Consider the following 17,210-nt stretch of genomic DNA (forward strand, 5'->3'; position numbering starts at 1 on the left):
TAAACACTTTATTGGTACTAACAGATGGTCGAACAGGTTTGTTGCAATATCAAAAAATAAACCTAGATCTCAAGACAATGCATCCTAAATGAACAAAATTCATTTGGCATAAATATTTCTTGAATGTGTGCAAACAGTTCTCCACGGTCTGAAAAAACATTGACAGGGTGAATATTCATTTGCTATAAGCAATTCTGTGATGAAAGCAATAATAGAATGGATCATATTGAGGTAAACAAAGTATGATTTTAAAAATGGATTTCATATCCCATGGTATCATGACTTTGCACAGCTGCTGTTTTTCCTTTTACTTCAGTGGGATATAAATTATAAGAATAACGTCCATCAATCAAAGAGTCACAAGTGCTCCCGGGCAGTCTAAATACTCTGTATGGTACTGTGGTTCCAATGTGAAATTACAAAAATATCAAGGAAACAGCCGTGGAAGGTGGAAATCTATTTAAGTTCTAGCAAAGCATTGAGGTGAAAAGGGCTTAGTTGTTTAATGACTGTCAACAGTGTCAGTATATCGGTTCATTGTCATGTTCAAAATACAGTGGGAGCATAGCTCTTGAAGGGAGAAAACAGACGTTTAGTGCTGTAACAAATCTTAAGTGACGGCCTACACATTGACTCATAATTGTGTAGGTCATGAATGACATTGAACAGCCAGTCAAGAGTGTGGTGTGTGTGGTCATATCTATACAGGGATTTTGAAGAAGCAACTACACAAGGTTGATAAAAAGGTTCAAGTGGATTTGCCTCATTCAAATCTGCTCACATGAAGAAAAACAAACATTGTACACAACTTGGTGTATAGTACAGCAAGGACTTACAAAAAATAGATGACAATTATGTCTCATCTAGAACTGATTGAGTTCACTTTAATACAGTGGTTCTCAAATATGTTCAGATCAAGGACCTCCAAATTGATGAATATTTAAGCCATGGATCCCCCATTGAAAACATCTTGTTAAGACTAGATTAGATTAAGTACAGGATTCTACAACTATCTACTGTATACTGTAGATGGGGGGAGAGAGATATTGGCTGTATAGTAATTCTATTACAGTATATTCTATCATTGGATTGCCATATGGTGAAATTATATTGAAGTTACATTTGGGAATGTCATAGGCAAAATATTAGCTACAATAGCAGATCTACAATCTAAGCTCGATGTGTTGCAAAGCATTAAGCTTGTAGATCTGCTATTTTAGCTATTTGTGAAATAGGACTAAGGGGGTTAAACTGTTCCTCATTCAGAATCAGGACCCCTGGGGGTACTTTGAGAACCAATGCTTTATAGACGGCCAACTTTTTTGTACAGTGGGGGACTGTTTGACAGGTCATTTCACAGTATTGCTTGCAATTCACATTGCATAATCAATTTCTCAAACTCCTGAATTGTCACAAAGGCGCTCTTATAAAAGCATTTCAATGATTGACTTCTGTACATGGGACAATGTTTACAATGAGCTGTACACAGGTTCAAATTCATAGTTTTCAGATGGGAATAACAAAATAAGCGCTAAACTCTAAAAAAAAAAAGAAAAAACATTATTTACATAACATTACCATCTTATTTTCTCTTATTTACATTTTGTTCCGACCAGGGCAGGAATTTCATGAAGGGCCATGGACACCACACTCCCTGCCTCTCAAAAAGAGAAAGTCAACCTGATGCCCCGCCTGCATTGCCCCTGCTGATTTCACGGTTTTCCCCTCTTTTCTGTCAATACGTTTTTTAAGACACCAGCCTTTTGTTCAACATCACATCGAGTGGGACACATGCTAAACAAACACCCAGGGATGCCTTTGATTTTGTGCCTATTATTAACGGCTAGAAACCCGGCTTATTAGGTAATTATTTCTGTACACTTAAAATCATTGCTGCTCTGCCATTTGGCCTTTTTTTTGGTTCACCGGTCATGCATGTGGCCATGTCCCTCTATGAAATTCCAAGCCTGGGTCCGGCCCGTTTATGTTCATTTCCATCTGAAAAAACGAATCAAAATAAAAAAAACATTTGGCCTGCACCGATGCAAAACAATAACATTCTCGTCCAGTTGAATGGAATAGTAAATATACTGTATAATCACTGTAGTGAATGACCTCTTTAAGAACCTTATTAGCAACTTTAGCACTAAATATAATCAGGTAACAATGACAAAAACAATGATTACAGTCAATGATACCAATGACATCTGCAAGTCTAGGACACTAAAGCTGGGATGAGATGCAGAGGTTCTGTCCGGTTAGACCATAGTAGGGCTGGGCAACATGAACATAATCAAATATATAACCATATTTTTGACAAAATACCTCAAAATCGATATTGTGATAAACAGAAATCTTCAAAAATAGATCTACAAGCTCATAATGCCTTGTGAAGCGACACATTGTGAGCTTGTAGATTGTAGAATTTTTTTTGAAAATTTGTGAAGAATTTAATAAGGCTTAAGACGACACTTGTTCCATGCCTATCCCCAGTCTCATATCACAATATATTGCCCAGCCCTAGACCGTAGAGGTATATATGACACACCTGGAAGGCAAATACACAATGAGCCAGGAAACCTAAGCACTTAAGATTCCCATTGTTAAGTCACTTCAAACAAAAAGAGAAAATATTCCTATTCAAGCAGCCATACTCAAAAAAAAAAGAAAAAGAAAATCAATAAGCCACCCATTCAATAAAAAGTCAGCCCTTTTTTTTTCTCTCCAAATCAATTCAACAAATGTAATCAAGGGCAGCAAATTCCACATCCAAAAAAATAAACAACCTAAGATTTCTTGAAATGTTCCATCATAATGGTTTTGACATAAACCATAAAGCTATGCCTCACAGATCGATAGCTCCGTGTTCAAATCACTTTAGACAATTTGCCATACGTTTTAGGACAGGCAGCAACACAACTAGGCTTCCATTCTTCCCACGGAAGACAAGGCTTGTCCCAAAAGCCCCATTTAAAAAAAAAAAAGAGAGATTTCTCCCCATCTTGTTGAGTGGTTACACCAATCAAATCCTCCTGACTTTACCATGAATCCAACAGCATACAGACAGCTCATCTCTGCGTTAGGCCACTGGAAGGAATATGGTCCGTTCCTGCTCCAGTGCCAGCCACCCTCCCTTTACTTCTCCGGTCCTTGATCCACCTCCGTTTCCCCAGCTTTAAAACAGATCGGGCTTGTTTATGCAATTACCTTTTTTTTTAAGTGCAAAAGCAGCTTCTATGCTAACTTCCTTAGTTGGTGTTTTTAAGTGGCACAGATGAGCGCTTTCTCTCTCCGACAGGTCCTTTTAAAATTCCAAATGAACTTCCAGTTCAGAGTTTACAGTTTTGCTCGCTGAAAGAATGCCTGCACAGAAAGATTGAAGAATAGTATTACATAACAATAGTATTATAAAGTCACTGTCAGGCAGAAACGTTTTAATAAATTAATGCCCTCATTTAATTTACACTTTGTTGTACAGTATGACACGCCTCAGGGCGACATGCGACCTCGGTCACGCCAATTCTTGGCCATCTGGCCAGTGATGTATATCGGACCAGTTACCCATATATGCAGACCCCTGCTACCCATATATGGAGATCCATGTACTGTATATGGAGATATGCTGAATGAGCCCAAACATACTCATCATAGGACTTTCACACAACCAATCATCAAGGACGATGATACACGAAAGAAGAAGACTCAGTTATTCGTTATGTGAAAGTCCTATTATGTCTATGACATTTGACATTTTATGCCCATACATGGAGATCCCTGTCTGTAGAACCAGCCATTAATGTGTTATGTGGCCGATGTGGCCTCCATTTATGGGCATTCCCATATGAAGTCCTGTTAGACATGGTCTTAATATGGATGACATCAGGGAACTCCATATATGGACATAAAAGGGATTCTGTTAGTGTGACTTCAAAGTGAAGCCAGAGCGTGATGTCGTGATAATAACGTAAATCGCGATTTATTTTGTCACAATAATCGTGATTATGAAATTTTCATATTGCCCCATCCCTAACAAGAGCACAATAATAAAACAGAGTAGACAAATGTGGGAATGAACAGCAGCTGTTGTACCTTAATGTAGTTTTTTAGGACCTTGACATCAGGCTGCTGAAGCACTTGACACAACTCCTGTTCAAACAAAACAAAAGCAAACATTTTGGGAGTGATCACAGACGCTGCTAGACGTAAGGCAGGGGTCTTCAACGTTTTCAGGCCAAGGACCCCTTAGCTCTGAGAGAGATGAAGCAGGGACCCCCACTACATATCGTATAAAACTGTGTTGCAGATTAAAAGTGTACATGGATTATTTCTTATACAGTTTAGACTTGACAGCACTATCATCTGTGTAGGTTGGATTAATGTGTATTTTAATATATTTAACCACTTGAACTGTGCCAAATATATCCGATCTAGATCTGTTATTTTTCTAATGTTCCACTAAGAATAGGGAAGCTAGGGTTCAAGTGACCAAACATGATCACACAAAGATTTGGCGGACCCCCTGTAGTAACTCTGAGGATCCCCTAGGGGTCCCGGACCCCTTGTTGAAGACCTCTGACGTAAGGTATTATGTGTGCTGGCGAACTAACTACTATAACAGTAGTTCTCAACCTTTTCACTGTAGGAGTTGAGACATTGCATTTAGTTTGACTCAGAGATTCCACAGATAAATAGTGTGAAGAAAGCCGATCTACAAGCTCACAATGTAAAGCGTTGTGAGCTTGTAGATCAGCTATTTTAAATCATTTTGCCTCTTTCTTATAATTGTTGACAATTTGGCCAATATTTGACCAGTTATAGTATAGGTTGTTGATGGAGAACCACTGTACTATAACAATAAAAGGAAAACCTTTATTACATTTGATATGTTTTTCATATGCAAGTAAACAGAATAGTTTAGTAGAAAAACTGTAGTGGAATTGGTCTACAATTGATATTATATAAAAAAAATCACACCCGTGTGAACTGAGCGGTGGTCGTGGAGGCTGCACAACAGCAAAACAAATATATATATATGGGTAATAATAATAATAGTAATAATAATGTGTGTGTGTGTGCACACATAGGGCTGGGTTCGGTAACCCCGTATCGCGGTATACGCCTACCGCGGTGTCAGGGTCCTTACCGCGGTCAAAAAAGACAAAAAATAGGCTATTTTTATTGAGAACGAGCGAGTTTTAAAACGGGGGAGAAGCGAGGACCGCATGCGCTTCATGCCGCTCTGCTCTGGGCCGCGCACCACATGTTTGGAACAATTGGAAGCTTGGCCCGTCACAGTCTCCGACAGAGAGTGAGACACAGTAGACACTGGAGCAGTGCAGTAGCCTCGTAGCCTCAGCAGCGTTAAACTTTCTCCATAATCCACACGACACAACTCACACAAGTATGTTTATACATACCTCGTGGCCGTTTCTTTTTTATTCATACGGGCGGAGCGCGAGGACTAAAACCGAAAATGAAACCAGCGCTATGAGTACTTTTACAGTAGCGCGTGTGCCCGTCGTTGTTCGACTACAACCTTTTCTGTCAAGTCTGGTAACTAAAACCTGTTTACTATGTTTATATCACCACGCAATCAATGCGATTTGAGACGTGAGTTTGCATAATCACAGACCGTACACAATCACTATACCCGTCTCATCTGGTTTGTTCACAAACAGCATGCAGTGTCTGAAGCCCCAGTAGCCTACCAGTGGCGTCAGTTCAGAAAAAGCTAAGGTATGGCAACATGACAGACACCAGTCATGTTGCCATACCTTAGCAACAGGCACGATGAAAGTACATTTTATTATTTCCCCCTGTAGCCTAGGTATGGCAGGTGCCATAGCTTGCCATACCCAATTGACGCCTCTGTAGCCGAGAGAGAGAGTTGTCTGCCTGCCCTGCTCAATAGCGCCCCTCCTTTAACGTGTGTGTGTGTGGTCTGTGTGTGTGGTCAGGAGAGGTATGGCAGGCGACAGACATACACGGCCAGCCAGCCAGCCAGCCAGCCAGCCAGTAACATCTTGAAAGCGAATTACAGGAGCGGCGGGACCACCGCTCAAAAATAAATAAAAAAGATTCAGGTGAAACAGAAAGTGATGGAAAGCCAAGAGTCCGCTATTCGTATCAGACGATTATTTTCTAAAACTATCAGTATATTGACCAATCATTTTTACACCAGCCTATCGTTCACCATCTTACCTGCGTAATTTCTGGCGATACCTGAAGTGAAGGCAGGTAGTCTTGCTGTAAGAATTGTATGAACTCTGGCCCCTGTGAAAGAGAGTGGTTCACAGAGGAGAGGGTCATAGGCTATAGTGTAATAATAATAATAATAATAACAATGTAACATGTAGCATGTAATACCAGTAAGACTCCCTAATCGGGAGATAAGCGACCGTCACATCGCATACACAAACTTTAGAAGGCAATCGTAACCACTCAGGAGGGAATATGGGAAATGGGACAGATCCATGTTGATGACATGACTTTAGAGATACTGTGTACCGCTTTGCGTGACTTTTGGCCAAAATCTGTAGGAGCCTGATGGTGGCGCTAGAAGAGGGGCATGTGAGAAATGAGGGGCAGAGGTTGTGATTTGCCATCCAAGGAGTGTGTGTGCAAAGTTTGGCATCGATATGGCCAACAGTGGCGTGGCGGATATAAGGGTTACATCCCGCCACTCCGACATGTCTCCTTTCCGACATGTCTCGATTCCGACACCAACCCTATCTCTAACCCTAACCCTAAACTTAACCCCTATGGGAGTGTCGCGACTCCGACAATTAGAAGTCAATTTCAGAGTGGCGACATGTCGGAATGGAGAGAGACTCCCGGAAAAGTGTGACATGAAAGACAGACGGAGAGACAGCCGGTGGAGCTTTTCATAGTAACTTGCGACCTGAAGGTCTCAATCAATACTAAAGCAACCAAGTGCAACACACCCGTTTGAGATGAATCATTTTCAACGTGAGAGCACACTCTGACAATGCCTGAAAGACAAAAAAACAACATTTAACCATAAATTGCAACAACATTAAATGACTCAAACTGGGAAACATTTGTATTTAATCTAATATGTTTATGTTCAGAAACATACCAGGACTGTCTGAGCGTCTGTGAGGTCAAAGGTGGTCTTGAGAGGAGCCAGGAAACATGCGGGAACGATGTGTTTGTAGATGAAGTCTGGGAAGCCCACCATGCCATCTTTACCTCCTGGACAGACCATCAAATCACTGTCAGTCCAATGGCGTTATACATTTTTCAAATACTTTAGAATGGAATCAACTCATTCCTTCTAGAACAGGGGTCTTCAAGTTTTCAGGCCAAGGACCCCTTAGTTGAGAAAGCAATGAAGCAGGGACCCCCACAACCTTATCATAGATTCCATATAGTTTCATTGTTTATAGTTTCATTGTCTACAAGCTCACAACGCCTCGTGGAGGTGTTGTGAGCTATTTTTGGCTAAAGTTCTCAGAATATGGACGGTAGGGTTCAAGTGGTTAATATAAAAAAGGGGGGAAAAAAAGAAGTTTCTATCACACAAAGATTTGGAGGACCCCCTGTGGTAACTCTGAGGACCCCCTAGGGGTCCCGGACACCCTGTTGAAGACCCCTGCTCTAGAAGATGAGTAGTTCTGAACCAGTGGTTGTCAAGAACCCCCAAATTGATATGCATTTGCCCGCTGACCCTCATTTCATTACCAAAGATTTTGTGCAGGTCAAAGTGGATAAACTGTTCCCTCATTTTGCCGGGGACCCCCTGGAACTCAATCAAGGATCCCTGGGGTTCCCAGACCCCAATTTGACAGTCACTGGTCTAAACTATTCCAAACCGGGGAGCCAACTTCATTTCACTTGGTACTGAAAACCTCAGCTAGCTCTCAACTGGTTTCGCAACTGGATTTCGGAATTTTGCGTTGTACATGGAATCATGAGTGACCAGAGATCTCCGCACACAACAAAGCTGGGATGTGCATTTTGTCTATCTCATGCATATTCTTTTGGCCAGTAACCAAGGTTCTCACTAGGTTTGGATTCACAACAATATGGTCTCTTATCAGGGCCGGCGGCAGCCCACAATGGCTGAGGGTGCTATGCTTTAAGTGAAGGATACCCAACTCAAATCGGCCAGGTGAAAACAAAAGGCTAAATTTGCATACCAATGGGAGTGTGTGCCAAACAGTTTTGGCCAGCCAATGCTGATCTACTGTATTATAATGTAAATTTCGGGAATTACTGAGAGGTGGGGGTGCTCCCTGGCCAAAATGAGGGTGCAAAGCAGGCCTCAGCACCCTCGTAGAACCGGCCCTGTCTCTTATCGACTCCACTTGTCGTCCCATACACCAGAGTTCTAGCACTTGAACAAGGCATGCCTTACCCCAGAGTTCTACCAGTCTGGAGAGGATGATGAAGCAGGTCTTCTGAGCTATGGGATCGGGGTAGTCCACCGCTCCCTGGATGATGGTGAACAGCACCCGCTCAATGTTCTCAACCCCTGAGATGAGAGTGAGAGAGAAAAATGTAGTAAATATACCGGTATACAAAAGCAAGAAGCTAGCGATGGGCAAATAGATTTTTTTTTTCTTCTTTTTTTTTCAGTGACTGTTACTGGCAAAATGCAAGCCTGCAGTAAAATAATGAGTAAGATCATAGGATATTGGTCTTGGAACATTTAATCTAATTTATTCACTACAGTTTGAATAATTCACACATTAGATGGCAGCATAGGCTTTTTAATAGGAAATGGTAAATACAGAAGATTATCAGATTGTATTGTTGTGTTTCTTTATAGGGCAGGCGGTGATTACGTTTGTGGGATCATTGAAATGCTTATGATACCATACGTTGTTTTTATAACTTAAGAAATTACTCAATGCCCTTTTCATTTACTGTAGTGGGTTTATTAATCCTAAAAGGGTGAATATTATTAGATTATATCATTCTCTAGTAACCCAGACAATGTTTTACTAGGCGACCTCTCACAAGCTCAGACGTCAAAACCGTTGTGCAACAGTATCCAATGAAACTTACAATGAAACAGCAGCCGTTCCAAACCGTCAGCAGACCATACGTACCCTGGTTGGCCATGACTTCGTTCATGCCGCTGCTAGCGATGGTCTGGATGAAGGTGAAGTAGCTGCGTCTTAACATCTGTTTCTCCAGGGCGGCCGTCTGGTCGTTTTCCTCGGCGGGCCGGGCCAGCACCTCGAAGATGGCCAGGACCAGAGGCATGAACACCTGCTGCAGGAAGGGAGAAACCTGCCCCTGCCAAAGGACACAAACAAAAACATTAGTTTGGTTGTTTTTCCACGAAAATGAAAATCGGAACCATCTCAGCTCCACCCCGGGGTTACTGGTGTGGATTGAACATTCTGGGCCTCTCTCTGTATATACAGTATCTCTCTATATCTGAAACCTTTTCAAAGTATCAAATGATTAAATACATGGCCTGCTTTGTGTAATTTCACAGATGGGGGGCAGTGAACTCCAGTAGGGCAGACAGATTGGAGAGTCCTCTGTTTGGAGAGTTTTGACATTTCTGGTGGGCTCCTGGGCTAAGTCTAAAACCCATCAGTGGGACCTGGAGCCTCATGCAAAGATTTGGTGCCTTTATCCTCTTCACATCATTTCACTAAAGCCCTCTTGTCTACAACCGACCCATGTCTCATGCAGCCATTGAGCTACCCAGGGCTGTCACGATTAGACATTTAAAGCTGACTATTAATCACAACACAAATAATTGCGATTAACGACTTAATTATGGTTTTGGCATTGAACCTTAGAACATATGAAAATGACATTTCTGTTTGCCTGGCTTCGTAATCAAGAATTGCACTGGGGCAACTTTACATATTTAATAGTTTTATACTTACAATTTTTTTTATATATATATTTGAAAATGTATGAACACTTTTTTTACGCAAACAATTGCGCAAAAATAATTGCGCTCATCTCAAATAAGAGCCAGAGCTAGAGAGCCAACCTTGAACTTGGCGGTGATCTGACTGATGAGGGGGATGAACTCCTGCAGGTCCCTGGCCTCGCAGTCCTTCAGCATGTGTTGGGAGGCGGCGGGGACGAAGGGCAGCACCTCCTCCTCCAGGCAGATGATCATGCGGTGGAGGAAGGAGCGCACCGAGCTCCTCAGCGCCCCCCGCTGGACGGGGCAGCTCAGGGCGGGCAGGAAGGTCTGCAGGCAGTCGCGGTACACCTCGGTGCAGCCGCACTGCTTCACCGTCTGCTTGTTGCTGAAGGCCTTGCTGGTGCGACTGGAAACGGCGGGGGAGACAGGAAGATGTTTTTTTTTTTTGTGTGTGTGTGTGTGTGTGTGTTTTTACCCCCTTTTCTCCCCAATTTAGTTGTTATTTTGATTGATTGGATATTTTATTGGACAAAAATGGATAACAGTACAAGTATAGTCAATACAATAAAAATATGTAGTACGGTACAAGTGCAGTTACACACCCTGCCTAAAAGGATCATCCCAAATAAGTCATTTTACGTTCTTGTTTACTTCGGAAGTCCTTGGTATTCAATTCATGGACATAACAAATAGCAAAAGAAAAAACATTCAAATATCATCACACTTATAAAAACACTATGTGTAAATGGTAGGGGAAACAAGGGCGTGGGCCAATTAGAGAATGTAGATCAATTGTTATTATTTTGGTCAACGTTTGCCTGTTATCTCTCCTATGGTACTGTACCACATCAATACAGCATGGAAGTGTTGACAAATTCCTATCCAACAATAACAAAAAGAGATGCTCCCGATCACTGCATCAAATCCATAAATGATTCTATTTATTGTGTCCTTAGTATCCAATTCAACTTGTAGGAGTTGAAGCTGAGGTTACATTCAGTCCCACAGATAAATATTGTGAAAATAGCTGATCTAGCTTGTAGATCGGCAAAGCCGATACCGATCAAAGCCGATAGAGGCATTAAAATTTCGGCCGATTGCGATCACTCACCGATCAATCGGCACATCTCTAATAACAAAATATTCAACGTTTTGGATCTGAGAGGCTAGATCTCATCAAATGGTGGTCCGTGGCTCGAATGCCGAATAGATAATGGGCCTTGTTGTGAAAAAGGTTGAAAACCACTGCATTAATCTAAAATGTTGTCAATGGAACCACAGCTAAGAAAACAATCAACAGTCACGCGTTGGGAAAGCGTTACCTTGCGAAGCCCACAGCGTGGCTCAGACAGTCGGCCAGGGCGGTCTGCCTCTCCGGCTCTGTCTCCCGGGGCAGTTTGTCCAGCAGGAGGCGGAAGGCGTCCATCAGCGGGGCCAGCAGGCTCCTCATGAGGCCCTGCTTGCGCTCCACGGGACTCTCGCCGTTCACGATCAGCACGCCCGCCGTCTCGAAGATGAACAGCTGGTCGTCACTGGTCAGCAGCGCCGGGAAGCCGTTCTCCTGGAAAAGGGGGGGGGGAATAGTCATCTAGGGCAAGGGTCTTCAACAGGGGGTCCGGGACCCCTAGGGAGTCCTCAGAGTTACTACAGGGGGTCCTACAAATCTTTGTGTGATAGAAACGTTTTTTCTCCTTTTTTATGTTAACCACTTGAACCCTAGCATCCATATTCTGAGAACTTTAGCCAAAAATAGCAGACCTACAAGCTCACAACGCCTCGCCTTGTGAGCTTGTAGATCGGCTATTTCCGGCAAAGAGGTTTGGTGTAGAGGGGAAGAAGAGCAGACTAAGTACAGAGTGAAAGGTCAAATGTACAGTATTAAGTATTGACGGTTCAAGTGGTTAAATATCTGCAAACACAAATTGACATGAAACCAAAATACACTGATGATTGTGCTTTCAAACAATGAAACTATTATCATCGTTACAATGGAATCTATGAAAAGGTTGGTGGGGGTCCCTGCTTCATCTCGCTCTCAACTAAGGGGTCCTTTGACTGAAAACATTGAAGACCCCCGAACTAGAATCACAGGTAAACTAAGAACCTATCATCAGTTACAATGTAAAAAGTAAAAAGGGCTCTGATTGGGGTTGAAACCATGCCACGTAAGATGCCTAGGATGGCATCCTACATTGGAATGGGTGATGGACTGCATTTGCTGCATTACTGTTTTTTTAAGAATTTATTAGAAGTTTGCAATAGAAACAAGGTACAAGGTCAACTAAAAGGAGATCCTAGAAAGCCGAGGCTTATTTCCAAAGGAACCACACTTTAAGTATCTCATATAACATTGAAAGACAGACGGATAGAACATACTTTATCTTGGATAATATCAGTTTCAAGACTCAAAAAACTGTATGCAGATAACGTACAGGAGGAGTGAGCTCCAGCAGGTCCTGGATCCTGGACAGGATATCCTCAATGAAGTTAGTCATGTGTTTACTGTCAACAGAGAAAGAACGGTTAGCATGATACTTTACACACATGACAGAGACCAGAGACTCAACAAATACAACAGACACAGAATTATCTGCAATAAAATGTTTTTTTTTTTCCCCAGGCAGTGATGCAGTGATAAGGATGCACTGTAAACCATTTTTAAACTCAATCTGAAGAGAGATTTGTGTCCTAGCGTCACAGCTACAACAGTGGCATTTCCAAAGATATATATATTTCTTTCTTATATTTTTTATTCTAATTAACGCTTCCAATGCCACCTTTTCACCACTAGAGGGCGCCCAGTGGCCATCCACAAGCGCTGTAACAGCACAAGCCGTGCGCAGCCATGACAAGCCTGAACACTTTCCTTTGTGTCATCAACAGGGACAGGATGAAGTTAGCTTGAAGTTAGCAATTGGCTACCAAGCATTTTAGAAGCCCTATTTTCGGCGATTTAGCCATGATTAAACCTTGCACACCTCATGGATATGCATGGAACAGAGAAAATGAGCTCTAAAAATCCTGGATTGCATTGGAGTGGATGGTAAATATCGGCGGCGCGACGCTCTCGCGGGCCGTGTAAACAGATGACGGCCGGCGGCCCAGCTCGAAAAAATAATAATAATAATAATAATAATTTACATTTTTTTTTTTTTTTTTTTTTAAAGCCGAACTAGTTCGGGATAGGCACCCAGGACGGTCCAAATTATCCCGAACTAGTTCGATAGACACTAAAGCAGTTAAATTCATGATTGTTGTGCCAGTTTAACCACATCGTCCCAATTTTGGCCATGTCAATGTGAATACTGTCAAAAATGTAATAAAATAGCACAGCATAGCTCTCCTACAAGCTCACAAAGCGCCACAATACGACATGTTGTGAGCTTGTAGATCAGCCATTTTCTTAAAAAAAATGTCTTCCCTTTGTGTGCATGCGTGCATGTCTTACTGTAGGGTTTTGACAAATCTGGAGAAGAGGTAAGCCACCCTGCTCCTGACTTTAGGACTGCTATTCCTCAGGCCTCTTTGGTCCAGAAACGCCATCTATCAATAATGAACATTAATCAGCTGTACACATTGTATGTTATGTAGCCAATGTTCCTCATCAAAACAGCACATTATAATATTGTGCCATCAATACATTTCGGTGCAAAGTTCTGTCTTATCAGTGCATTCATGGCTTATAAAGCTAAACAGAATGATTTATTTAGATGCATAATAAGACTTGATCAGTTCCTGGCGTTGCGAACTCTTACCAAAACGTTTGGAATGTGCTGGGGTTCCACGATGAAGAACTTGTCATAGCGGACGACCGTTTCAAAGAACTCCAGAGACACTGATGTGTGTTGATATCCACTCACCCCACAGGACACCAGCTGGATTTAAACAACAACACATCATGTCAAAAGTTCTACAAGCAAGCTTAAGAACACAACCCAAGTTCAGACCAAAGATTTCCCATCTACACTTTCTCGTACAAGGAAATATCGAACATTATCCTATCATGTACATCAACAAGCTCACAACAACACCCTGGGTTCATTGTATGACAGAGCATAAATGAACCATTACAGTGTTGGAATTACCCCTTGGTAATATTTGTTTGAAATTGAATGCCAAGCCAGATACACAATTGTCAGCATGTCCAAAGTTTAGGTGAAAGGTCACACCATGGCCAGTGTAAACTCTGTCTATTCACTGTGTCCACTTTTAAATCAACCACAGTGAGGCGCTATGAGCTTGTATATCTGCTATTCTTTGAACAGCTAAAGTATAAGACAATGGTTAAAATGTAAATTGATACAGATGCTTTCCAGGTCTTAAATGTAACATATAAAAAAGGCGAGGTGGTGACACTGACCGTCCTCATCATGTCCTGCAGGGCGCTGGCCTTGGCCGTGTCCCCAGAGAAGTGGGCGCCGTGAGACGCAGGCAGGGCCTCTCCCATCATGTACAGCAGTCTGATGGCTACCTCCACCTCCATGAACGGAGCCGTCTGCCAGTTCCTGACACACACACACACACACACACACACACACACACACACACACACACACACACACACACACACACACACACACACACACACACACACACACACACACACACACACACACACACACACACACACACACACACCTTAGTGCACAGTGGGTCAGGACCCATTTGTGGGTCGTGGGCAATTTTTTATGGGCCCCTTTAGTTTTTTGTTTCCTACATTATTTCAAAACTATTTCTATTTTGGTCTCGAGGTAAAACGTTTGGGAACCACTGCTTTAGTGGATGGAGACGCACTTATATAGACACTGTGGCTCGCTCACGTTGCTTGGAAGAGAAAAGAAACCGGTCGTTTCTTCTATTTGAGAAATCGTTGGAATCTAGGGGTGAAACAGTTAATCAAGCGAAATAAATTGCAAAGAATTATCAATTTGAATAAAGTGCACGACAGCGTTGTATAAACAACTATAAAATAGGGCGTGATTAATGATGATTAATGAGACTAATCAATTTAGTATATTCTAAAAAGTAAATTCTATTTTATTTATATCGATATATAGGCTATACTAAAAAAGTGCTTCTTGGTTATTCGATAATTGATTAATTTGTAGAGTATTATATAATAATATTTCATTTTGTAGTTGAAAATGGCACACTTGGGAAATGTTCTTACTGCACGGTGTTGTTGAAGACGCGTCGCACGGACTCCAGCAGCAGCTCAGGAGACACCTGCGCCAGGCGATCCAACAGCATCTTCAGCTGCTTCCTGTATTCCACGAACATGGCCTCATCCTCGCCCTGACGACCATGGAGGAGGGGGAGGACACGTTAAAGGCTGATGTAGGCGTACGAGCCAGAGAAGTGTGAAGCACCGAGGTTGAGAGGAGTTCTACTTGGATGCTCCAGAAGTGTGTAGTATAGAAGTAGCGAATAAGGTTTTTGTGTTAAACTAATCAAGATGGAGCAACTATATAGCCCAGGGGTCTTCAATGTTTTCAGTCCAAGGACCCCCGCAACCTGTTCATAGATTCCATATAGTTTCATCTTTTGAGAGCACAATCATCAGTGTATTTTGGATTCATGTCAATTTGTGTTTTCAGATATTTAACCACCTGAACCGTCAATACTTAAAAAAAAACTTTCACTCTGTACTTAGTCTGCTCTTTTTCCCCTCTACACCAAAGCTCTTTGCCAAAAACAGCAGATCTACTATGTTTGGCTAAAGTTCTCAGAATATGGACGCTAGGGTTCAAGTGGGTTAATAAAAAAAAAGGAGGAAAAAAAGGTTTGTATCGCACAAAGATTTTGAGGCCCCCCTGTAGTAAGTCTGGGGACCCCCTAGGGGTCCCGTACCCCCCGTTGAAGACCCCTGATATAGCCTAATTCATACCTAAAATGTATACATTGTTTACAGACAAGCTGTCCTAGATGAAAATTGTCTATACTTCTCCTGCCTGTCTGTGAGCTCTCCAGTCGGGCGCAGCAGCTCGTTCTGATCCACAGTAGCAGTTGAGCTCTCGCTGGAGCAATACTCGCCAATATACAAGGCTATTTTGTAGGGGTGTAACGATATAGTAACTGCATCGAAATAACGTTTTTAACTTAAAAAATCGAAGTATATCGAAAATGAAAACAGCTAAAATTGAAATCGTATCGTTTTATTTTGTATCGTATCGAATCGGCAGTGCAAATAATCGATTGTATCGATACTACCTACTTGTGCATTGTATTTAGCATTTTTAAGAAGAAAAAATAAAAAGGAGGGGTTTAATTACTTTTCATTTCCATATAGCTACACTGGTCTATCGATAAATGTGTGTAATCTCTGTGTTCATGTCAAGGTGCAGGTTTGTCAATATACAATGTCCATGTATTTGGCAGATAATCACTGTGTTTACTTATTTATATCCATAATAATACATGTTTCCCTTAAAAACCTGCACTATCCACACCTTTCACACAGATTTAATTTCTTTGCTAAATAGTTACTAAATCGATTTTAAATCATTGAATCGAATCGTATCGCCATGAATTAACCAATATCGTCCATGTATCGTATCGTCAACCATGTATCGTGATATGTATCGAATCGCTATTAAAATGTATCGTTACACCCCTACTATTTTGTGAATCATTCGCTCGCAGTTGTTGGTGTGAATTCAGCATTAGAGTGCCTTCTACCGTTTCAACACAGCTGTATCATTGTCAACACTTACTTCATTTTCAAAGTTGTACTCGTCATCATAGGTGAGTTTCTTCATGACAGCCAGCATGATTGCCTGGTGGGGAGGGGAACAAAAGCAGGATTATGTCTTTCTCCTCAAACACATGCTGTAAAATGAGTGTCTGTGATATGTTGTGGTTTACAATGATAACCTCACCTCTATGTTTGCCTTTTGCTGGTCTGTCAGTTGAGGAAGCTGGAAGAAAACACAACTCAAATAAATCCATGTCAGATTTGCTGTTGGGTCTCTTTGAGCCAAATCTTCAACCTGGCTGTGTCCCACTAATCTCTGCTCCCTAAATGCCATTAGAGCAACCTGACACATTGAACCCTAAGGTTCCTATTCAGGGCATGTCATAATACGCCAAATAGGCAGGCAGCAATGTGTTTAATCAGACTAATCAATTTATTTGAAATCTAATTGTCGATACAGTTTCATTATAAAAAAATAACATGCATCTCAAGTATTTGATTAATTGCTAAAATAACCAATATAGTTTGCAGCCCTACTCATGATTTGTTTCCATTAAAAGCCTTCCTCACTCATTGGGGTTGTCCTTCTGAAAACCACTTACACAAACAGCTGGCTGATATCAAATCGTGATCGGATCCAAACGTTTGGCA

At 41.7% G+C, this 17,210-nt stretch overlaps 1 protein-coding gene across 1 annotated transcript in view; it reads right to left on the minus strand.

The window, feature by feature from the left end:
- Positions 1 to 2: 2 nt before the first annotated feature.
- Positions 3 to 17,210, minus strand: part of xpot (exportin, tRNA (nuclear export receptor for tRNAs)) — a 33,103-nt gene continuing 15,895 nt past the window's right edge. The window contains exons 11-26 of the mRNA XM_080753939.1: positions 16,744 to 16,782; positions 16,579 to 16,641; positions 15,036 to 15,160; positions 14,226 to 14,370; positions 13,621 to 13,740; positions 13,314 to 13,408; positions 12,298 to 12,367; positions 11,188 to 11,426; positions 9,986 to 10,271; positions 9,078 to 9,267; positions 8,381 to 8,497; positions 7,100 to 7,215; positions 6,945 to 6,992; positions 6,202 to 6,273; positions 4,090 to 4,146; positions 3 to 3,363 (exon numbers count right to left, since the gene is read on the minus strand). Of these exons, the coding sequence (XP_080610065.1) occupies positions 3,337 to 3,363; positions 4,090 to 4,146; positions 6,202 to 6,273; positions 6,945 to 6,992; positions 7,100 to 7,215; positions 8,381 to 8,497; positions 9,078 to 9,267; positions 9,986 to 10,271; positions 11,188 to 11,426; positions 12,298 to 12,367; positions 13,314 to 13,408; positions 13,621 to 13,740; positions 14,226 to 14,370; positions 15,036 to 15,160; positions 16,579 to 16,641; positions 16,744 to 16,782 (1,809 nt within the window). The 3' untranslated portion in view covers positions 3 to 3,336. The remainder of the gene's footprint in view (positions 3,364 to 4,089; positions 4,147 to 6,201; positions 6,274 to 6,944; positions 6,993 to 7,099; positions 7,216 to 8,380; positions 8,498 to 9,077; positions 9,268 to 9,985; positions 10,272 to 11,187; positions 11,427 to 12,297; positions 12,368 to 13,313; positions 13,409 to 13,620; positions 13,741 to 14,225; positions 14,371 to 15,035; positions 15,161 to 16,578; positions 16,642 to 16,743; positions 16,783 to 17,210) is intronic.

This window comes from Nannobrachium achirus (assembly GCF_963921795.1).
Source record: "Nannobrachium achirus genome assembly, chromosome: 23".
Lineage (NCBI taxonomy): Eukaryota > Metazoa > Chordata > Actinopteri > Myctophiformes > Myctophidae > Nannobrachium > Nannobrachium achirus.